This window comes from Geotrypetes seraphini, chromosome 4 (assembly GCF_902459505.1).
Source record: "Geotrypetes seraphini chromosome 4, aGeoSer1.1, whole genome shotgun sequence".
NCBI classification, from domain to species: Eukaryota; Metazoa; Chordata; class Amphibia; order Gymnophiona; family Dermophiidae; genus Geotrypetes; species Geotrypetes seraphini.
Genome location: NC_047087.1, coordinates 7,070,785 through 7,095,151, shown reverse-complemented (window position 1 = coordinate 7,095,151; position 24,367 = coordinate 7,070,785). Strand labels below are relative to the sequence as shown.

The window sequence follows — 24,367 nt, the reverse complement described above, 5'->3', positions numbered from 1 at the left end:
GGCTGCAGGTGTCATTCTCTTGTTGCTCTCTCTCTCTCTCCCTCCCTTGCAGTAAGTCTTCTGGGCTGCAGGTGTCACTCTCTTGGTCACTCTCTCTCTCTCCCTCGCAGTAAGTCTTCCAAGGCTGCAGGTGTCACTCTCTTCGTCTCCATCGAGTACCAGAGGCCTTTGGTCGCTCTCTCCCTCTCTCTTCCCCTGCAGTAAGTCTTCCTGGGCTGCAGGTGTCACTCTCTTGGTCACTCTCTCTCTCTCCCTCGCAGTAAGTCTTCCAAGGCTGCAGGTGTCACTCTCTTCGTCTCCATCGAGTACCAGAGGCCTTTGGTCGCTCTCTCCCTCTCTCTTCCCCTGCAGTAAGTCTTCCTGGGCTGCAGGTGTCATTCTCTTGTTGCTCTCTCTCTCTCTCCCTCCCTTGCAGTAAGTCTTCTGGGCTGCAGGTGTCACTCTCTTGGTCACTCTCTCTCTCTCCCTCGCAGTAAGTCTTCCAAGGCTGCAGGTGTCACTCTCTTCGTCTCCATCGAGTACCAGAGGACTTTGGTCGCTCTCTCCCTCTCTCTTCCCCTGCAGTAAGTCTTCCTGGGCTGCAGGTGTCACTCTCTTGGTCATTCTCTCTCTCCCCTGCAGTAAGTCTTCTGGGCTGCAGGTGTCACTCTGTCTCTCTCTCCCTCTCCCTTGCAGTAAGTCTTCCAAGGCTGCAGGTGTCACTCTCGTCGTCTCCATCAAGTACCCGAGGCCTTTAGTCGCTCTTTCTCTCCCCTGTAGTAAGTCTTCCTGGCCTTGAGGGGTCGCTGTCGTTTCCTCCTCGCCCTCCTTCGAGTCTCCGGGGCGCGGAAGAGGAGCGGGAGAGAAGCGTCCGGCGCTCCAGATGAAGCGGGACCGGCGCGGACGTTTCCTGACAGCGGGGCAGGCGCGCAGGTTGGACCGGCACCCGGAGGGCAGGCAGCGGGCCGGAGCGGGCAGGGGCCGGAGCGGAGCCTCCCGGGCGGCCAGAGCCGGGGGCCGGGACAGCGGCACCGCGGCGGAGGGCGAAACCGGCGCCGAGACGCTGCTGGACGGCAACGGGAGCGAAGGGCAGCCGAGGCCCAGGGCGGAGGCGGCCCGTCCCGATCCCTCAGGTACGGCAGCGCCGAGAAGCTTCCCGAAGCGGCTGCGACCGTTGCTCTGGCGCGCGCCCAATAGCAGCGCTCGAGCGCCGCCGGAAGCTCTACACAGCCCGATGCGCGAGCTCTCCCTGGCACGCGCTAAAGGGAAACCCCCCAACAACAGCTGCCGTTCCGCTCTGCCCAGTTAATGGCTTCTCTGGAGGGGGAGGGGAGGGGGACTGCTATGCCGCCCTTTTGTGGCTTTGGCATTTCAAAGTGGCCACTGGAGGATTAAGTGACTTGCCCACCATCACAAGGAGCAGCGAATCTTATGTTCTTATTTCAGCTGAGTATAGGACAATTCGGCCATTGTGACATAACTGGCGAATTTGGCTCGTAGGCATTGGTGGAATGAGGCATTATGACATCACAGTCTCAGCTCTGGAATGTTGCTACTCTTTGGGTTTCTGACAGGTACTTGGGACCTGGGTTGGCCACTGTGGGAAACAGGAGACTGGGCTTGATGGACCTTCGGTCTGTCCTAGTACGGCTATTCTTATGTGAGCTGAAGCCATTGTGACATCACTGCTGAGGTTGGCTCTTAGGCATTGGTGGAATGAGGCATTATGACATCACAGTCTCAGCTCTGGAATGTTGCTACTCTTTGGGTTTCTGACAGGTACTTGGGACCTGGGTTGGCCACTGTGGGAAACAGGATACTGGGCTTGATGGACCTTTGGTCTGTCCCAGTACGGCTATTCTTATGTTCTTATGTGAGTTGAGTACAGGACAATCAAGCCATTGTGATGTCACTGGCAAGGTTGGCTCTTAGGCATTGGTGGAATGAAGCATTATGATGTCACAAGCTCAGCTCTGGACTGTTGCTACTCTTTGGGTTCCTCACAGGTACTTAGGACCTGGGTTGGCCACTGTGGGAAACAGGAGACTGGGCTTGATGAAAGGAAATGGGAACTTATATACCGCCTTTCTAAGCGGTGGGCACTGGAGGATTAAGTGACTTGCCCAGGGTCACAAGGGAAGGAGCAGCACTGGGATTTGAGCTCACAACCGACCTCTCAGAAGCAATCAGAATGGAAACTAGCTACACCTTATTCCAGAAGAAGCTAAAAACTCTTCTCTTTCACAATTAGGTTCCTTCTATCCCCCTTCTTTTCTTAAGCCTTTTCTTCTGTCTTTCCCCGGTCCCCTCCTCCCCCTATCTCTCCTTTCACTGTAAGTCGCCTAGAGCCTGCACAGGTTTGTGCGACACACAAATGGTAGATTAGATTAGCAGCAGCTCTATCAGCCAGCAGAGGGTAGAACGGTGGCCATTGGCTCAGCCGATTTACGGCTTTTCCTGCTGGCTGCGGAGCCATGATCAGCTTATTAGGGAGCTCTGATCAGCAGAACTGGCAGGGGAAGCCGCAAATCATCTTAGCCGGCAGCCACCGCCCTGCCGGCTCCAGAGCTGGCATCAACTGGGCAAAGGAAAGGAGAAAGGCGGCTGTAGGCAATTGGTTTTCTGAGCAAGCACTAGGCACAGTTCTTTCTCTGTTTTACCAGGCTGTTCCACACACATAGCATGCATAGTTCTGTAAAAGAAAATCACTCCCAACATGGTATTTTTTACTGTGTGGTCGAAGCATTATGCATCCTGCCCTATGTCTACTCCAGGAAGTAGGGCCTCAGTTCTTCACCCAGACCTTTAATGGAAGAAGTAATTAACTTGCTACTCACACACACTCCTGCCATCTCCTGTTTAATTTCATGCAGCCAAGCACTCAGCATCTTTACAGTAGTCCCCTTGACTTCACCAGCATTCAAGCGTTTTCCTCCTCTGAACCGGAGGATACCGGCGCTATCTTTTTCCTCTGTTCAGAGAACGCGGCCCCTACTGAGCCTTTTGGTTTAGGGCTGGCATCTGCCGCAAACCAAAATTTTTTAAGTTTCTTAGGCGTCATCATCATAAGACGCTTGTTGACAGCACCAGGTTGAAATTAATCACATTAGAAAGAGTGTTATTAACTGGGCTATGATGTCACTTCCTCCTGGGTACATTTTTAATTGGACAATGCATTGTCTCATTAAAATTGACTTGCTAATGGTCAGGTGCATGACAAGTAGAATACTTTGCTTTTTTTAATTTTTCCAGCAGTCCATATGAGTGGATTACATAACTACTGACTTATCCTGCTGAACATCAACCTTTATATTTTTTAATGGAAACAGAGGTGCTAATATAACTGGGTCTGTGTGGTAGGCTTTGCATTTCTTATTTTGACTGAGGCAGTGTTTTGCATCTGTGGTGGCAGATAATCATCCAGAAAGACTGCAGAGTCTTAAAAGCCAGATACTATCTTGACAGCTTCATAGTTCTTGGTGACTGTTTGCATTATTGTGGGATTTTGTAGTTGGACAGGACTGTACAGGGTTGCTGGATGAGAACTAAAATAATAATAATAATAACTTTATTTTTCTAGATGACTTCTAGGCGGCTCATATCAAAAGAAGGCTGGACATTCAGCGAATTACAAATGCATGAAGGGAAAGTTGCAGAAGAAAAGGGTTGTAGGGGAGGGAAGTGAAGGGGGTTTCCTGAGAGATTGCTTCGGGTTAGTAGGGGGAAAAAGCGTAGTGAGCGCAGATTGGTCTGTTTAGGTGATGAATTTGTCAAACAGAGTGGTTTTGATAGATTTTCGGAATGCGTTGTAGGTCTGTCTGGTTTTATTTATGTAGTTTCCCAGCCAGGATTGTTGTCTATTAGCTTGGAACATGAAGGTTCTGTCAAGGTAGGATTTCTATTTGCAGCCTGTGATCTTTGGGTATGCGAAGATGTTTTTGTTTCTGGTTGTTCGTGTGGGGTTGTGTAGAGTGAAGTGTGTTTGCAGGTAGGAAGGTGCTAGGCCCCAGATTTGTTTGAAGCAGATGCATGCAAATTTGAACTGTATTCACGCTTCCATTGGTAGCCAGTGCAGTTTTTTGTAATATGGGCTAATGTGGAAGAATAGCCTAGTGTCTGGAGCACTGGGCTAACAAGAAAGCCCAATTCAAATCCTGCTGCTGTACTATGTGGTCTTGGGCAAATCACTTAGCCCTTCGTTGCCTTGAGCATAAACTTAGGCCCCGATGCTCTAAATTTACTGTGCCTTTAACATTTATTACTAAACTAGAGCTAACCAGTTTAGCATACAAGTATTTTAACTTCCAGTGCACAAATTGGCCTTGTGCATTCTTTTCCTTGCCCCGTAGCAGCCTCCAGGTATAGTAAATGTAGTACAGTGAGATCATTTAATATTAAAATGAGCACCCTGGGCAATGCCCAGACGTTGCCAGGTAATACACAAAATGAAGCACTAATCTTTAATGTTCCAAAATAACCATCAGGTCTGGAGGTGCCGGTAGCATTGAACTGTGTATGTTGAAAGTATATACCGGCAGGTCTGGGGCTGCTGATTGAATGAAGGGTGGAAGTTAAAAATACGGGATACCATTGCTTCATAGTCTGCATTGGCTCCCTGTGTATTTCAGAGTCCAGTTCAAATGTGCCTGTGTCATCTTTAAAATTCACTCCCCTAGTTCCTTTATCTTGGAATCTTTATAGATTCTTTTTTGCAAGGGGTGACCAACAATTCAAACTATCCTGTCCTTCTAGCAAAGGTATCAAAGGAGTCAAGATCTTTGGTCAATCTTTGACCTTCAAGTTCCCTCAACTTTGGAACAATCTTATACTCTTTCTAAGAAGCTCTGTCTCCCTTCCCTTTTTTCGTAAGTCTTTGAAAACTATCCTGTTCACTAAGCATGTTGGTAACTAATTCTCTTTGATATCTCCTTCTCTATAGTTCTTATTGCCTAAACTAACTATTGTAAACCGAGACGAGCTTTCCTCTATTGAAGTCTCGGTATACAAAGCCAAGCATTAGATTAAGAAACATAGAAAGATGACGGCAGAAAAGGGCTATAGCCCATCTAGTCTGCCCACTCTACTGACCCACCCCATTAAGTCTGAGTGCTAATGTCCTAGTTCCTTATCTCGACCCTCGTAAGGATCCCACATGGATGTCCCATTTATTCTTAAAGTCAAGCACGCTGGTGGCCTTGATCACCTGCACTGGAAGCTTGTTCCAGTGATCTACCACTCTTTCTGTGAAGAAATACTTCCTGGTGCCACCATTAAATTTCCCTCCTCTGAGTTTGAGCGGGTGTCCCCTTGTGACCAAGGGTCCTTTGAGAAAGAAGATGTCGTCTTCCCCTTCGACACGTCCTGTGATGTATTTAAATGTCTCAATCATGTTCCCCCTTTCCCTGCATTCCTCTAGAGTGTAGAGCTGCAATTTGTTTAGTCTTTCTTCATACGAGAGACCCTTGAGCCCAGAGATCATCCTAGTGGCCATCCGCTGAACTGACTCAACTCTAAGCACGTCTTTACGGTAATGTGGCCTCCAGAATTGCACACAGTATTCCAGATGAGGTCTCACCATGGTTCTGTACAGTGGCATTATGACTTCAGGTTTGCGGCTGACGAAGCTTCTATTGATACATCCCATCATTTGCCTTGCCTTGGATGAGGCCTTCTCTACTTGTTTGGCAGCCTTCATGTCTGCACTGATGATTACTCCCAAGTCTTGTTCTTCTGAAGTCGTAGCTAGTGTTTCTCCATTTAAAGTATAAGTTTTGCATGGATTACCGCTGCCGAAATGCATGACCTTACATTTCTTAGCGTTGAAGCCTAGCTGCCATGTCGAGGACCAGTTTTCCAACGTAAGCAGATCCTGCGTCATACTATCCTGCAGATTGCTTTCACTTACTATATTACATAGTTTGGCGTCATCGGCAAATAGTGTTGCTTTGCCCTGAAGCCCTTATGAATATGTTAAAAAGGAATGGACCCAGGACTGAGCCCTGTGGCACTCTGCTAGTCGCCTCCGATGTCTCAGAGAGGGTGCCGTTGACCACCAACCTCTGAAGTCTTCTACTCAGCCAATCATTGACCCATGCAGTTAGTGTCTCACCTAACCCCATCGATTTCATCTTGCTTAATAGTCTACGGTGTGGGACGCTGTCAAAAGCCATACTTTTATAGAATTGGCACGACACTAAAAACATATATATCTTGCTATTTGCATGTGTTAAAGGCGCGTTTCAGCTGCCGATTGCATGAAGTAAAAAAACAAATACCATTTGCATGGTTACATAGAAACATAGAAAATGACGGCAGAAAAGGGCCATAGCCCATCAAGTCTGCCCACTCCAACAACCCTCCCCTAATCTACACTCTTATCACTCGTCCCCAATCTGCCCTCCTCTATGCTACCCTCGTAGGGATCCGACGTGGGCATCCCATTTATTCTTAAAATCTTGTATGCTGCTGGCCATGATCACCTGCTCCGGGAGCTCGTTCCAATGGTCCACCACTCTTTCAGTGAAGAAGTACTTAACTTAAACGTCTCTATCATATCTCCCATCTCCCTACGTTCCTCGAGAGAGTATAGCCGCAACTTGTGCAGCCTGTCTTCATACGAGAGATCCTTGAGCCCCAGGATCATCCTGGTGGCCATTCGCTGAACCGACTCAACTCTCAGCACATCCTTACGGTAGTGCGGTCTCCAGAATTGCACATAGTATTCCAGATGAGGTCTCACCATGCTTCTGTACAGCGGCATAATGACCTCTGGCTTCCGGCTAACAAAGCCTCTACGGATACATCCCAGCATTTGTCTAGCCTTAGATGAAGCCTTCTCTACTTGATTGGCTGATTTCATGTCTCCACTAATGATTACCCCCAAATCTCGCTCTGCTGTAGTCCTGGACAAGGTTTCACCATTCAGTGTGTATGTCTTACACGGATTATTGTTACCAAGGTGCATGACCTTGCATTTTTTCGCATTAAAGCCCAGCTGCCAGGTTGTGGACCAATGTTCCAGTAAAAGCAGGTCCTGCCTCATGCTGTCGGACAAATCATTTTTACTTGCGGTGTCACTCACAGTGTTACATAATTTGGCATCGTCGGCGAATAATGCTATTTTACCTTGAAGCCCCTGAGTCATGTCTCCTATAAATATGTTGAAAAGGATCGGGCCCAAGACTGATCCCTGCGGCACTCCGCTGGTCACCCTCGACGTTTCAGAGAGGGTACCGTTAACCAACACCCTCTGAAGTCTCCCGCTTAGCCAGTCGCTGACCCATGCAGTCAGTGTATCACCCAATCCCATTGATTTCATCTTGCTCGGTAGTCTACGGTGGGGGACGCTGTCAAAAGCTTTGCTGAAGTCCAAGTACACGACGTCTAGGGACTCTCCCAGGTCCAGCCTCCTAGTTACCCAGTCAAAGAAGCTGATAAGATTGGATTGGCATGACTTACCCTTGGTGAAACCGTGTTGGTGGGGGTTGCGTAGGTTCTCCTTATCAAGGATCGTGTCTAGTTTGTGTTTGACTAGTGTTTCCATGAGCTTACTCACAATCGAAGTGAGACTCACCGGTCTGTAATTTGCAGCTTCTGCCTTGCAACCCTTTTTGTGCAGAGGAACGACGTTAGCTGTTTTCCAGTCCAATGGGACTTTTCCCGTACTGAGAGAGAGATTGAAGAGTACGGCTAACGGTTCCGCCAGAACGTCACACAGCTCTCTGAGCACCCTTGGGTGCAGATTGTCCGGTCCCATGGCTTTGTTCACCTTGAGTTTCGATAGTTCGTCGTAGACGTCACTGGGTGTAAACTCGTGGTTCTGAAATGGGTCTCTCGAGTTATGCTTCACCTTTAACTTTGGACCTGACCCTGGCGCCTCGCAGGTGAAGACTGAGCAGAAGTACTTATTTAGTAGTTCGGCTTTATCTGTGTTCGATTCTGCATAATTTCCGTCAGGTTTTCTGAGGCGTACTATTCCATCTGTGTTTCTTTTTCTATCACTAATATACCTGAAGAAAGATTTGTCCCCCTTTTTAATGTTATTCGCTAAGTTTTCTTCTACTCGGAGCTTGGCTTCTTTGACTGCCAGTTTGACTGCTGACGACTTAGTCATATATTTTATTTTAGCCTCTTTACCCTTCGTGCATTTGTAGTGAATGAATGCTCGTTTCTTGTCTTTAACGAGGTCAGATATCTCTGAGGTGAACCATTGAGGTCTGTTTTTTATTCGCCGTTTACTCACGGATTTTATGTAACGGTCTGTTGCTGCGTGTAGGGTTGATTTCAAGGTTGACCACATAGCCTCCACATCGTTGGTCACTGCTTTGTGACGCAGTGCTTGATGGACAAAATCCCCCATGCCTTTAAAGTCAGTACCTCGAAAGCTGAGAACTTTTGTTGTCGTGTTAGATCTATTGAACCCTTTCTTGAGGTCGAACCATATCATGTTGTGGTCGCTGGAGGCTAGCTTGTCGCCCACTGATACCTCCGAGACACTTCCTCCGTTGGTGAGTACCAGATCCAGTATCGCCTGGGCCCTGGTAGGCTCCAACACCAATTGTTTGAGTTGTGCTCCCCTTATGGAGGACAATAGCCTTTTACTTCCGCTGGTAGATGCTGAAAGTGTGTTCCAGTCTGCATCGGGCATATTGAAGTCCCCTAGTAGTATCGTATCCCCCCGTAAAGTGATATTCTCAATGTCCTTGATTAGTTCTGTGTCTTTGTCTTCCAACTGTCTTGGAGGTCTGTATATTACACCAAGGTATAGGGATTTTTCATTGCCTCTGGCTAGGTTAACCCAGAGGGATTCCCCGGTGTACCTGACATCTGTGATTCTCGTAAGTTTGATGCCTTCTCTGGTGTATAGTGCTACCCCTCCCCCTACCTTTCCCTCTCTGTCTTGACGAAGCAAGTTGTAACCCGGTATAGCCATATCCCACCCATGAGAGTCCGTGAACCAAGTCTCAGAAATTGCTACCACATCTAGGTCAGCAGACATTATTTCAGTCTCTAATTCCAGAATTTTGTTGCCTAGACTGTGTGCATTAACATACATAGCCTTCCATACCCTGTGTTTGCTAGTAGTTTGCTGTGTTTGCTGGTAGTTCCCCCCCCCCCATGACACCTGTCATTTGTATGTCTACGACGTAGCTTTTCTAGCGCTTGTGCACATTTATGTCTCTTTCCTTAAACTATTCTGCGCATGTGTCGGTCGCTTTCTCCAATGACTGACTGGATGGTATTTCTATGGACCTCATTTGCATGCAATATTTTTAGAACATTGCTTGTCATTTAGAAATCAGAAAATGTTTCATAGGATTTTTTAATGGCCACATTAGAGCATCGGAGCCTTAAATAGAAAATAGCTAATGAACCTGAATGTAACTCATCTTGCACTAGGGACATTACTGAAAAAGGGTGAGTTAAATCCAATTAAATGAATAAATGTTCAGCCCTCTCAAGATGCTAAAATTTGACCTAGATAAGGAGTGTAATCTTTCAGTTGGCCAAGCTTTATGGCTGACAATTAAAATACTTGTTATAACTTAAGAACAGAAGTTATACTGCTGTGAAAAGCCATAAGAAGTTGATTGATATTTATGACCTAAATGATCTGTAGGTGTGATCTGTACTGTACTCAGTTTGTCTTGTAGAAATATGAGAAGTTTGATTTCATGTTGTGATTCAAAAATTGGAGTTACTGTTTGCTGGGTTTTCTCAGCAATATAGGTATAACTTATAAAATTGGTATAGCTGAGGAGTTACCAGCATGGAAGATACAAGAAAGGCAGGCAGGGAAGTGGTTGTATTTCTTAATTTTAGTTATTTATTTTTTTGCACCAGTAGTGTTTTGCCAGTGTTTCAATTAAAACCTAAAATCAGAAGCTTAGTATGTAGCCTTGGTAACTTAGGAATAACTGGGCAGACCAAACGGGTTGATTGTTTTTCTTTTTCTGCCATTATGTGCTGTGTTACTAGGTAAGGTCAAAATTGTTGAATTTTAGGACCAAATTTATTTATCATTTCTTGTTGCAGAACTTGGCAAATCTCTGAACACAGGTTATTGCCGTCTTTGCCATGGGAAGTTTTCCTCCCGGAGTTTGCGAAATGCTTTTGGGAAAGTTCCAGTGGTTGGTGAGAGCTTGGAGAAACAGCGCCGTGTGGACCAGGTGTTCTTCACCGATTTCCAGCAACTGGTTGGAGTGCCAGTTCAGCAAGATTCTTCCCTGCCTCAGTTTGTCTGCAAGAACTGCCATGCTCAGTTTTATAAGTGTCGCAGTGTTCTCAAAACGTTCATTCAAAAAGTTAATGCATCTCCTATGGGGAATGCAAAGCCAAAAGAGAGGTATGTTCAGTTTGTGTGTATAGTCTGTATTTCAAAGCATTTATGAGTTCATTGCTATTGGAGCACCCATGGCATGTACTGGATCAAATGCCAGGGTCTGACTTTAACAGAATACTTATTTCCAACACCCTCTAAATGCTATTAGACTTAGCAGGTTTTGGAAATAAGCTCTTCAGTGTGTTTATAAGATTCTTGAAAATAAAGATGACCTCCCCCACCCTCCCCCCCCAACCCAAGTTTTAGGACATACTTATTTTTGATTAGCTTTCAAGAGCTCTGTTCCATTTGTCAGGTCAGTGCTTTACAATTTAAAGGTTACTGGACTAAGCAGGTAAATTGTAGGATGGGTTACATATCAGTAACAAACATTTTGTTCAAATCCGTTATGGGGCACAGCTCTCAAAAGCTAATCACAGATGTATTAGTTTAGACCAATAATGTCTTGTTTGTTGCTTTTAATTCTAGGTATTTAAATGGGCTTAACACAGTAAGAACACTATTGAGAAAAAAAATTGTCAGTGTACTGAGATGGTATAGTCAATTGCATGACATTCGTGCTGGTTTTTGTATTTTGAATATTGATCCTCTGCGGCTAAGGTGTTAGGCCTACAACACACCATCTACTTAGCCACCCTAAGGACATAAAATGTGCCCTACAACTCGGATGAAAGGGCCAATGATAACAGCATCCTGTCCAGATTCCAGAGAGTACACGAGAGCATAAGAATTTCCCTTCTGGGTCAGAACAAAGGTCCTTCTAGCCCAGTTTCCTGTTTCTAAAAGTTGCCCTAAGGAAAGTGTAACAAGATTATAATTACCTACTCCTAGGAGTCAGTAGTGGTTTTTCATTGGCTCTACCTTAATAACAGATTTTAGACTTCACCTCCAGTCATTTGTTCAAACCTTTTTTTCAACTCAGTTACAAGGACAGCTTTTATTACATCCTCCATCAGTGAGTTCCAGAGCTTAATTTTGAATGGAGTTAAAACAAATTGAAGAAAAATTAACGGCGTTTCCTATGCAGACAGCATATGATTCCCTAATGATGGGTTAAGCAACTCAGCTCGTGAGTTGCTTGCAGAAGACATCAATTGTTTTCTTCCCTCCTCCCCCTTATCTCTCTGGGCAGTGCCACCTCTCCTTGATCTTAATTTTTGCAAGCGAGTTGAGATGAGGTCTTTTCATCAGCTCTACACTAGATTTTTTATTTTTGGGATTTAATCCAATATTTTCTTGAGGCTTCCCTGTGCTAAGAGGTTCATAGTGGTTCTGGGACAGCTCGGTCTGGGAGAAGGGCCAAAAGTTGGGGTCTGTAGCCAGGAGGACCATCACTTTTAGAAAGAGCACCTGCCTAGCTTGCCTGCGTTAACACTTGGGAGCATGGGGCTAGGTTCCCTATTGAGTCAGGTGCATGTGTGCAGGCTGATCTGATTCCTTGACTGGCCAGGAGGCTTGGTGGAACTCAGATGCATTCCCTCTCTTCCCCCCAAAAAAAAAGAATTGTTGGGAGCATCAGGAGGTTGAGTTTGAATAAAAGGCAGTCCGAAAAGAGAAGCCGCTGGAGCTACCTTTGCTTGACTGAGACAGAAATCCCTTCTCCATTTCTAGCTGCAATGAGAAGCTGATGCAGGTACAGTTCATTACTTTCTAGGGGGTCTGAATTTAGCAAAACTCTAAGGGTTTCTGAGGGTGTCCCCACCTCTAAAATCCTATTTTTAGTAACTTTGAACTTTTGATTTTGCTCCCATGGGCTGTTTTTTGGCGCTAAAATGCTGCTGCAACGGCCATCTTGGATTTCCTGGTTTTATTTCAAAAGCTGCCTCCTGCCTCAAATTGCCTCAATTTTGGTAAAAATAGATCATTATAGACTCCTCACATCATGCCGGTTTTGTGCTGGATGGTTAAATGAGGAGCATGCTTGTACCGGCAGTGGGAACCATGGTCTTAGCGCACTCTGGTCACTTCACTGGTCAGGAGGTCTGTAAAGCCTTGTTAGAGCCTATGCGACTCAACATCACCAGCGAAGCGTCCCTGACCCTGAAAGGAGACATGTGGTAGATTGGCAGAGATCCTCGGAGGTCCCAAGTCAGAAGCATAAAGGGTTGTCTGTGTGTCAGCCGGTTAGCTCTCAGAGGAAGTTACCTCCACAAAGCAAGGTCTCACTGCAGGAACTGGAGGCCCAGTCAGAAAAGGACTGGGACAATTGGGGCCTAGATGCAATTCTCCTTGGAGGATTCTAATTCTCAGTTTGGGGTAGGCGACAGCCCTAGATCAGGGAGAGGATCTGACACTGTGCAGGCTATTTAAGCCGACAAATTTAACTCAGGTTATTAGTTTCTCTGCGGTAGTCACCAGTTTCTCCTGTCTAGCTCTGGCTGTTAAGCAGTACCAAGTCACAGTCCACATGATAACGGAGCATTGGGTGATGTGGTGGTGATGAAATTGTATCCCAGCAGTTATTTACTCCACCTAAAGTGGATTCTCAGGATCACAGGGTGGACTTAGTCCTTAGGCCTTAAAGCTGCAGCGGTGGCTTCCTTTCTGGTGTGGTCCTGACAAATCTAAATCCCTCTTCTGCACCATTGTCACATCCACACATTGAGAGTCCAGAGTAGATTCATTACTTGTTGTTCAGTCCCAGAGATAATCAGTGGCTGCTAACGTTTTATGGACTTTCCTCCAGGAACTTATCTAAAAGTTTTGCTAGATGCCTTGTCTACTTCTTATACATACACAACAAATTAGGCAATAGTGAAACAATACTCTGATTTGTTTTTAAATCTGCTGCTTTTGTTTTCATGTAGTGTCCTTCAGTTTTAGTGCTATTTGAAAGAACAAATAAATAGGAAACAGTTATTATTTATTAAATGTTCTATAACCTTTTTTGGCTCATCAAATAGGCTAATCAAGATGACGTACATTCAAATTTAAATTAAAACACAATATAACAAACATTCTATAATAAAACAAAAGAATATATACTGTGGCCGGGCAAGTCCCCGAGTAGGTGGGAGGCCAGGTTCGGACCACAGGCAGATTTATTGTAGCGCCTTTTATGTGGCTGGATAAATGACAAACCTGGAAGACGGATTGTCTGGGAACTGGATTCAGCTTTATTAAAGTTTTCAAAGTTGGAACATATAGGAAGCCTTTCACATTCTCTCCAAAGCATACCATGTGCTCCAGTCCTTGTGCCCTGCCTGGAGCTTCCAGGTCCACTAAACAGAGCAAGTTATTTCACAAACCCAAAACAGAAACAAAAAGAAAGTTTGGATTCTCAATCCCTGTTCTCAGAATGTGTCCTTAGTTACTGGACGTAGCCAGACACAACCTGTGCTGACTTCCAGAGGCTTCTTGCACAAGTCCTCCAGAGGTAAGGCAACCCAAAACTTTTAGATAATGATTTTTCTCACTTGGACAGGACCGCCCCGGCCCTGCTCCAAACTCTGCTTGTGTCCAGGGTTTCAATTAACCTGGCTGGATTTCTGGGAGGATTGGCAAGACCTCTCATATCTCACTCTCCCCTATATCCATGTCTTCCCCGGGCTCACTCTCCCCAGGAAGGCTGTTCATTTTCCAGTCATTAGACCCGTAGCCACGGCTGTTTCTCCACCCGGGGACCTCAGGCTGTTCCTCCCATCCCCCTTCTTGCCTGCATGTTAGCTCCTTGCTAACCTGTCCTTTCCAAGGCCAATCTTTTGGTCCACCCTCCCAGGGTTCGTCCCGCAAGGCAAGATAGCGTCCCGGGATTTCAATCTCCCTCCAGCTGGGCTGACTCCTGGATAGTCTCCGGGGCTGAGGAACTGGAACTCTTTGGAAGCTACACTCCCTCCTGGTTGCTGGCTGATTGTGATTAGTACCAGCTGAGCTCCCCTTGCTGCTTCCCTCTAGTTGGTATTTGAGGTTCTTCCACTTGCACACCCTGGGGACTAACCCCACCCCCTCCTGGGTTGGACTTTGGTTTCAGAGAGGGAGGAAAGGAGTAATAGGGGGAATAATTAGGTTCTAGTGCCCTCCTCCTCTGGCTCTTGGGCTGGGCTATGACCTGCCTTTTCCTTTCCCTTCCTAGCTGTGCTGGCTGCCCGGGCTCCAGACCAGGTTTTCCAGGGACCAGGGCTGGGTGCATGCTGGGTTACATAGAAACATAGAAATAGATGGCAGATAAGGGCCCACGGCCCATCTAGTCTGCCCACCTTAATGTCCCTCCCCTACCTTTGCCCTGTGAATAGATCCCATGTGCCGATCCCATTTGGCCTTAAAATCAGGCACGCTGCTGGCCTCAATCACCTGTAGTGGAAGACTATTCCAGCGATCAACCACTCTTTCAGTGAAAAAGAATTTCCTGGTGTCACCTCGTAGTTTCCCGCCCCTGATTTTCAACGGATGCCCTCTTCTTGTCGTGGGACCCTTGAAAAAGAAGATATCTTCCTCCGCCTCGATGCGGCCCGTAAGATACTTGAACGTCTCGATCATGTCCCCCCTCTCTCTGCGCTCCTCGAGCGAGTATAGCTGCAATTTGTCAAGCCGTTTTTCGTATGGTAGATCCTTGAGTCCCGAGACCATCCGGGTGGCCATTCTTTGCACCGACTCCAGTCTCAGCACATCCTTGCGATAATGCGGCCTCCAGAATTGCACAGTACTCCAGGTGGGGCCTCACCATGGATCTATACAATGGCATAATGACTTCCGCCTTACGACTGACGAAACCCCTTCGTATGCAGCCCATGATTTGTCTTGCCTTGGACGAAGCCTGCTCCACTTGATTGGCAGACTTCATGTCCTCACTGACGATTACCCCCAAGTCTTGTTCTGCTACCGTTTTTGCTAGGATCTCGCCATTAAGGGTATAAGACTTGCATGGATTCTGGCTGCCCAGGTGCATAACTTTGCATTTTTTGGCATTAAAGTTTAGTTGCCATGTCCTAGACCATCGCTCCAGTAGGAGTAGGTCGTGCATCACGTTGTCGGGCACTGAATCTTCGTCTGTTGTGCATTTGCCCACTACATTACTCAGTTTGGTGTCATCGGCGAATAATGTTATTTTACCTCGAAGCCCTTCTGCCAAGTCTCTTATAAAGATGTTGAATAGGATTGGGCCCAAGACTGAGCCCTGTGGTACTCCACTAATCACCTCCGTCATTTCGGAGGGGGTGCCGTTCACCACCACCCTTTGGAGCCTACCTCCAAGCCAGCTCCCAACCCATTTCGTCAATGTGTTACCTAATCCTATAGAACTCATCTTGCTCAGTAACCTGCGGTGTGGTACGCTATCGAATGCTTTGCTAAAGTCCAGGTACACGATGTCCAGGGACTCCCCAATATCCAGCTTCCCCGTTACCCAGTCAAAGAAGCTGATCAGGTTGGATTGGCAGGATCTCCCCTTAGTAAATCCATGTTGTCGGGGATCCCGTAGATTCTCCTCATCCAGGATCTTATCTAATTGGTGTTTGATTAGAGTTTCCATTAGTTTGCTCACTATCGATGTTAGACTCACTATTCTGTAGTTTGCTGTCTCCATCTTTGAGCCTTTCTTGTGGAGTGGAATGACGTTAGCCGTCCTCCAGTCCAACGGGACGCTGCCTGTACTAAGGGAGAGGTTGAAGAGCGTGGACAGTGGCTCCGCCAAGACATCACTCAGCTCCCTAAGCACCCTGGGGTGCAGGTTGTCCGGCCCCATTGCTTTGTTAACCTTAAGCTTTGACAGCTCACCGTAGACACTGCTGGGCGTAAACTCAAAGTTACTAAACGGGTCAACTGAGCCAACCCTTGTCTGTAGCTGAGGGCCGAGCCCTTGCGCTTCTCGGGTGAAGACTGAGCAGAAGTATTCATTTAATATTTGGGCTTTTTCCGAATCCTTTTCCACATAGGTTTAGTAGTTCTTTTGGCTTGGACAGGGGCTTCCCTGTCACGATACTTAAAACAGGTAAGGAGAAAGGGGATGGAATATGCCATACCTCTTTCTGTTGTTAACAATCAAAGTGGTGGTACCTGGGGCAATGGAGGGTTAAGAGACTTGCCAAGAGTCCCGAGGAGCAATTGAATCCAGTTCCCTTGGCTCTCAGGGAAAGAGCAGACCCCTTAACGCTTTCCTAATGCAGCAAAAAGTTCTTTCTTCAATTGATCTGGCAGTTCATGTATTATTACATTACATTACATTAGTGATAGCTATTCCGCCATTACCTTGCGGTTCAAGGCAGATTACATAAGAATTGTCATGAAATTAGGAAATACATTAGGAGAAGTTTGAACATTTTTGAATGGCTTAGGAGTAGATAGTAGTTGTGGGTGAAGCTTGGGACAGATCTGGTTGTGTTATATAGGTTTTATGTATTTTTTTGAAGAGTAGAGTTTGTTTCTTTTTTTGAAGGTTTTGTAGTCTGTGGTCGAAGATACCAGATAGTGAGTTGTCTGTCCAGTTTTGCTTCTTTGGTGGTCAGTAGGTTGTTGTATAGTTTTCTTTGTTTGACATTTTTGGTTGGTGGATGCGTGAATAGTGTGTAGGATCTCCTGTGTCTGGTTGAGGTGGATTGGATTAGTTGGTTGTTCCAGTAGGTTGGGCTGTCTCCGTTTATAGCTTTAAATAGTAGGCGGTGGAATTTGAAGTGTACTCTGGCTTGTATTGGGAGCCAGTGTAAGTTGTGGTATGCCTCTGTGATGTGGTCATATTTTTTCAGCGAGTAGATGAGTCTTAGGGCTGTGTTTTGTATTGTTTGTAGTTGTTTTATTGTGATTGCTGGGCAGGGGAGATATAGTATGTTGCAGTAGTCTATTAGGTCTAGGATAAGAGATTGTACCAAGAGTTGGAATTGTTTTTTGTCGAAGAATTTTTGTCTTAGGTTTCTCATAGTTGCGAATGATGTTTTTATTACTTTGTTGATTTATGGTTGCATGGTACAGCCTCTGACAGTCAGTACTCCAAGGAGTTTTAGTGTAGGTTGTATGGGGTATGAGATCGAGTTTATTACTAGGTTTGTTAAGGTTGGGGTTTTGCTGTTTTCGAGTAGGATGAAGTTTGTTTTGTCAGGGTTAGGTTTTAGTTTGTGTTCTGTCATTCATGTTGCTACTGTTTCAAGTGTTCTGTGTATTGTGCCTATCATGGTTGGCGCTGGTTGGTCGAAGGGGAGGAGAATGGTGATGTCATCTGCATAGCTGTAGGAGGTTAGGCCTTGTTTGTCTAGGCAGGAGCTGAGGGAAGCGATGTATAGGTTGAAGAGTGTAGGAGACAGAGGTGATCCTTGGGTTACTCCGCAGGGGTTGGACCATGGTTCTGATTTTTCTTTGTTTGTTTGTAGGAAGCCTTTAAACCATGATAGTACTTTGCCTGAGATTCCTATTGTTTCCGTGGCCTTGCTTTAAAAGCCCGTTTGGAACATATCGAATTAGCCATGACCACAAAATGTCAAGCACTCTCCTTTCTCGACTTTTGGTTTAGAGACCTCTCCTATTCCCTAAATATCCGTAATCTATTTAGTGTTTCATCACAGGGGAGCCACCTCTTTTGAGATGGATGAGCAGAGCTGCTGTCAAGGTGCATCTCACTCGGGATCTCTGCATTCTTTTCTAAAGAATTCCTAACCTTTGTTTCCATTTCTGACTCTAGCCAACATATTGTCCAGCCTCATAGTGAACCCAGTGGCTATAATTAGGATTCTTTTGCCCTGTGTGCATCATGTTGCTCTTGACAACATTAAATTTCATCTGCCATTTATTAATCCAAATAAATAAGTAAAATTTAGATGTCCAGGCTTCAGTCTTACAAGGGCCTTCTGCAAGCTTCATCACCTCACTCTTTGCTCCCTTGTCTAGCTGACTTCTAAATGTGTTACAGCCCTGCTTCCAGTACTGATCCTCAAGGTGCTTCATTATTTACTTTTCTCCATTGGCAAAATTGACTGTTTAGCTCTTTTCTCTCCTCTGTTGTTTTGACCAGTCCCCCGTTCAGAATAGGACGTTGCCTCCTCTCCTTTGATGCTGAACATTGTTCTGTTTGATGTGTACAGGGCCAGTTCCGTCCAGACTCTGACAGGTGCAGAAAGAGGAACCTACTTGGGTAAGGACATGTGAGATTGAGTAAGCTCAGTATCTGAAGTTAATACTATCATCATCAGTATAACATTTTTTTCTTTTTCTGTTGAACAGTTGATCTGATCACGTCTAGCCCTCGGTGCTTACACAGTTTGGTCACATGGACTCACAATCATGCTGGGAACTGCCAGTCTGTGCCAGATTTACAGAGCGTCTTATCCTCCCAATACTGTGGGATCATTCGAGCTGTGTGGGGATGTGGGGATGGACATGACTATGTCATGGCCACTGATTCTGACTGCAGTACATTTCTTATTGAAAATGCTTTGTCCGTTAAATGGGAGTGGAACAGTAGCACTGCCCTGCTTCCGAGTGACAGTGATGATCGTGTGGACAGTATTGGAGCGGAGCCTTCTTCCAGGATAGAGTCCCAGCCTGTGCCATCAGCAGTGAATACCTGCAAGAATGCTGGCAACAAAGTGGCCCCTTCAGAATCGGTGAGCTCTGAGACGTGCCCAGCACAGGGCAGGAATTCATCTCTTGTCGAACTGGAGAAAGAGGCCTCTCTGCAGGAGGATGAGCCACAGCAGTCTGTCTCTGACGCTGTGGAAGGTAAGAGCTCTCTTTGACCAAATGTGATGCAGTCCCTTGCCTGGACATGCCATAGTACACTAAGCAGTGGCATTTTGGTGTATTCCTGATATTATCGGCAAGGTCCTGTAGCAACATATACAGTAGAAGTGAGTTATGTATTGAGAACTTTCTATACTGCCATTAACTACATATGTAGAGCAAAGCAGTTTGCAATCTATAAAATAAATAATGGAAAAGAACTCCAATTTTGAATAGGACAGAATCAATCATACCCAAGTGTACACACAAAATCAAAGGAGGAAAAGGAATGCCAGGACTGGTTACAATCAGATCTCTCAGTGTCATCCTTTAGTGATTAAGCTTTCTATATCTTAGGGGTCTCTGGAATGTAGCAAGGCTCTGGAAAAGAGAGATTTGCCCAGCTTCTAAGCTTGTGATGGCTGAATTTGGATATTCTGTGAAGCTTGAAATTTTACCTTTTGTTCAAATTACATTTGGGGTTAGAGAATGCAAGGGAGCAACACATAATGGAGAGGAGGGTGAAGAGAGAGTCCTGATAACTAGATAGGAAGACCAGCTCAGGCTAGTGAAAAAGTGCAAAGGGAAGTCCAAAGTCACTGGAAGTTCTAGAAGCAGCCCAGAGAATTGGGAGTTGTTACTGGAGATGATACGTTGTACACAGCCAGGGGCGGGGGGTCTTCCCCTGGATCAGTGGCTAAGATTGAGAAATAAGTAGTAGATTTAAAACAAACCAGAGAAATTGTTTCTTCACACATGTAATTCAACTCTGGAATTCATTGCTGGAGAACGTGGTGAAATTAGTTAGCTTAGCAGGGTTTAAAAAAGGTTTGGATAACTTCTAAAAGAGAAGTCCATAGGCCATTATTGAGATGGCTTGGGGAAATCCAATGCTTATTCCTAGGATAAGCAGCATAAAATCTGTTTTCTTTAGCGTCCCTCCAGACTGACACAGAAACGGCAGGTGGAGACTGAGACTTTAACTTTTAGCTGTAGTACAAGTGGGCTGTGGCAGTCCCATCTACAGTCAGTCTGTTCTCAGTCTCCAACAGGTAGAGGTGATAAGCCTGTGCAGGCTTTCCTTAGTCTAGGTGTAGAGCCTGTTGGATTTGTTTAGTGGCCTTTTTGTCCCTGTTGTGGGTGCTGGATTGAGCTTGGGGGTCAGTCTGACCTTAGTGGAGCCACACATGACTGGTTGAGTCCCTTCCTCCATTCCCCCGCCTCCCCTTAGATGTGCCTCAGCTGTAAACCTTGCTACCGTTCAGGCAAGGCATATAGCTTTGAAAGCCAGTGGGGTCTGCTCAATTGCTCACTAAAGTTGTATTTAATAAAAATAACCTGAGGCAGTGCAGATCTGAAAGGAAGCTTTAAATTAGCTTCAATTGACTTTAATTGAATTTTATTGTTAACCGGCACTTTTGTTTTTTCCTCCTAGCGATTTTCGCAATGAGCATTTTCAACAAGCTTAAAAAGTGCTCATTGTGCTCCAGACGTGCAGATGTTGCTGCTGGTGTGTGCACGAAGTGCTCCAGCCACTTCGAAGGGGAATCCTTGTCAGCTTCGGGTGCTGGCGAGCGAGATTCCCCTTCGTGCGTGCATCGCTCGTTGGCTGCAGGCAGCTGGAAAGCCTGGGCTTCACCTGTCGTCCACACAGGGATTTCCCCAGCCGTCGATGGTCAGGGAAATAAGGTTTCCCTTACCGCTAATAGTGGTGAGGATTCCCTTTCCATTGTAGTTGCTTCAACTGGCTCTTCTGCCTTAGCGGCTGGGTATGTTCAGGCCTTTTTGCTGCTACAGGCTTCGGGGGAGATTTCTTCGGCAGGCTTTTCATCAGTTTTGGAGGGAAGCTCTGCCATTTTGCCTGTGGCCTCAGGTGACCTTCCTCCTGTTTTAGAGAGACAGGAACAGGTTTTTAATGCTCCTGCTTCTGCAGTGAGTGCTTCTTTGCCGCCCGGGGGGGGGGGGAACAGGGGAACCAAATTCACAAGCTCAAAGATGCAAAATAAGGGGTGGAATTGTCCTAAATAGACTGGTGGACACAATCTATTGCATAAATGTCCTTTTATTCATCCAATAACTCTATGACTCGACATGTACATGTTTCGGACGAAAAAGCCTGCTTCAGGAGTCTTGAAAGTCTTCAGGGCAATATCAAATGATGTTTTCAATAATATGCGAGATTTCAAAATGCTAATACGGTACTGTGGTTGATCAAATGACGTTCTTCCCAGCAGCGTGTGTCATTGAGTTATTGGATGAATAAAAGGACATTTATGCAATAGATTGTGTCCACCAGTCTATTTAGGACAATTCCACCCCTTATTTTGCGTCATCACCACTGATAACATGACCCAAAACATTGTCTTGCCTTTCCAAAAGGTCTTTGCAGACTTCAACTCTCCTTTGCTTTTGTTCATCAGTGAGCTCCTTTAGGACTATTTTTATGCACACTTTCTCATGCCAGGATTTTCAATTAAAATTTTCCTAATTGTTTCTATATCAGTGTTTACTTGGTCTGCTATGCTTCTCACAAGTCAGCCAACGATTTTGACTCGCAGTTTGATGACTTTTCGCAATCTTGTCGTCAGTTCTGCTTGTTACTGGCTGCTCTGATCTTTCTTCATCAGTGTTGCTTTTCTCTCCCCTCAGGAAAATGTTTAATCCATTTGCACACTGCCATTTTCTTCATGGCATTATCCTTATAAACTTGGACTAACATGTCCCTGATTTCACTTCCTCTCTTGCCAAGTTTAACAGGAAATTTAATGTTTGTTGCTCTAATTCAAGCTCTGACATTCTTGCAACGGCACACCAAAATGAATTGCCATTCAGAAAGACACTGTCACACTTGGTATGAACACAGCTGTGAGACACTGATATACCAAGGTTATGAAACCTTACCAAGTTATTTGTACAGTGATGCCAATGTAAGCACACAGAGGCAAGTTCGCAAACTTTATTGTCGGGTTTCGTACTCTATTGCAGATTTTGTTATCTGCAAAGAGGCAAATCTTATCTGACAGCCCTTCAGCAAAACAACGGCCCAAAAATTGAACCTTGAGGCACACCACTGGTAACATTTGTTTTCTCAGAGTAATCTCCATTGACCACTACTCTTCGTCTTCCACTCAACCAGTTCCTGACCCAGTTCGTCAGGGCACTCAGTATGACACACTGTCAAAGGCTTTGCTAAAATCTAAATACACCACATCTAGTGCACTCCCTCTATCCAATTCCTGGTCACCCATTCACAGAAATTGATCAGATTTGTCTGACAAGACCTACCTCTAGTGAATCCATGTTGCCTTCGGTCCTGTAATCCACTGGATTTCAGAAATATTACTGTTCTCTGTTTTAAAAGCATTTCCATAAATTTACTTACCTTTAGTGCCCTACATTTTCCTTCCTTTCACTTTTGTGGGGAGGACCACATCCGCCCTTCTCCAGTCCTCTGGTACCATTCCCGACTCTAGAAAAGCATTGAAAAGGTCAGCCAAGTGGAGCTGCCAGAACTTCCCTAAGTTCCTCCAGTACCCTCGGATGTGCACCATCTGGCCCCTTTGCTTTGTCCACCTTTAGTTTAGGTAGCTCCTTACAAACATAGAAGAAGTGGACTGATGTGGTTTCTCTTCACAAAAGTTGAAGTAAGGAAGAAGAAGGGAAATATTTGATGGGCAGAGACTTGGCAGTTTCACCCAAGGAAATCTGGTTACCAGGATCTATAGAGTGGACATAGCTATAGAGATTTGTTTATTCACATTTCTATAAGGGAACGGCAAATATATTAAATTGCTAGGGAACTTTTTGATCTAACGTCTTACATCATACGCTTTCGATGTTACCCCTGAGTCAGGCATTTCAAAGCCAAAACATGGACCGGGTCGGGTCTGCAACACATTGTTTTTGAGGTATTAAGTTCCCAAACAGTAAACAAATTGTTTGATTTGTTGGAATAAATTTGAATTGTTTTATCTCTGGTTGATGTGTACAGTTCTTTCCCCACTTTTCTTCTTTCATTGCTATATAACACAGCATTCAGTAACTGGTGAAATTCATATTTGTACTGCTTAACTTTCTGATATTTTTGTTCTCCCCACCCCCCCCCCCACAGGACAGATGAGCAGAACACAGACTCCATCCCCAGCAGAAAGTTATCCAGTGAAGGATGAATTTTGTGGACTCTCAGATAGGTGAGATGAAGCAAGCTTTATAACATAGAAATGGCCCTGCTGGCTCCTTCACAGAAGTTTCTTCTCTTCTCCTTCCCTGGTATGAGGGCAGCTGGCTGTTGCACACTAACCTGTAAACACTTTAAGTTGCTTGTGCTGATGCTGACAGTTTTTGTAAACTAGAATCCTTTAAGGAGGTTAGTTTTTTTTGTATTTGTTTGTTGGAAAACAGATGGTCCAATTGTAGGATACCCTTTGTAGTTGAACATCCAAGATAACGACAGTCTATGTTCCTGGACTGGAGGACTACTGATACGAAAATTTCTACATTCTTTTTCATCCTGTTAGACCACTCCAAAACTACTAGAAGATGGAGGTGGAGAAGTCGACATCTTCCAGTGATATCACTGGTATAAAGAGTGATGGAGCCTTGAACTCATTGGTATTTCCAGTGCAGTAGGTGAGACATTCTAGACAAGTTTATCTTCCAGAGGCACGCAGAACAGAAGCTGGGCTCTCAGATTTCTTGTCTTCTGGACAAAGCAGCTCTGTCTACAGGGGACTCTCTCCAGGTCCTGGGGGTCCATAGTGGCCAAAATAGATGTGGTTCCTTGGGCAAGGGTGCATATGTGTCCAGCATTCATCGCTCTCTCGTTGCGCAAGCATTGTGCATAGCTCTTCCTTGGACTCTGGAGGCCTGGGTCAGTATGAATTGATGGCTCTTCAAAAGTCCCTCTTCAGGGCATGCTGCTGCACATTGTGTCTTGGGTGGTTGTGACGACAGACGACACTCTCCTCTCCTAGGAAGCCCATTGAACCGTCATCTCATTCGGGGGCGTTGGACACCCTCTCAAAAGACATGGTCAATCAACTGTGGGCCATTTGCTTGGCTCTGGTTAAATTACAGATGACTCTGGAGGGACAAGCGGACTGAGACTTCTCTGACAATGCGACAGCAGTGGCTTATGTCAATCGCCAGAAAGGAACCAAGAGTGCTTCTCTGGCCCAGGAAGCCTGCCTGCTCTTTCTCTGGGTGGTGCGTCATCTCCATGCCCTTTCGGAAGCTCATGTGGCGGGATTTGACAATATTCAAGCAGACTTCATCAGCAGACAGTCCTTGGATCTGGGTGAGTGGGTGCTTTCCTCGGCAGCATTTCAGGCTGTTGTATGGCACTGGGGGTCAGCCTCACTTTGACCTAATGGCAACAGCAAAGAACTTGAAAGTCATCCGATTCTT

General features: G+C 45.6%; 1 protein-coding gene across 3 annotated transcripts in view; it reads left to right on the top strand.

Annotated features, from left to right (window-relative positions):
• Positions 1–709: 709 nt before the first annotated feature.
• ZNF276 (zinc finger protein 276) overlaps positions 710–24,367 on the top strand; it is a 50,258-nt gene continuing 26,600 nt past the window's right edge. For all 3 annotated transcript variants that reach the window (XM_033940385.1, XM_033940383.1, XM_033940382.1), the window contains exons 1-5: positions 710–1,112; positions 10,015–10,324; positions 18,325–18,374; positions 18,464–18,961; positions 23,073–23,151. In XM_033940385.1, the coding sequence (XP_033796276.1) occupies positions 863–1,112; positions 10,015–10,324; positions 18,325–18,374; positions 18,464–18,961; positions 23,073–23,151 (1,187 nt within the window). In that variant the 5' untranslated portion in view covers positions 710–862. The remainder of the gene's footprint in view (positions 1,113–10,014; positions 10,325–18,324; positions 18,375–18,463; positions 18,962–23,072; positions 23,152–24,367) is intronic.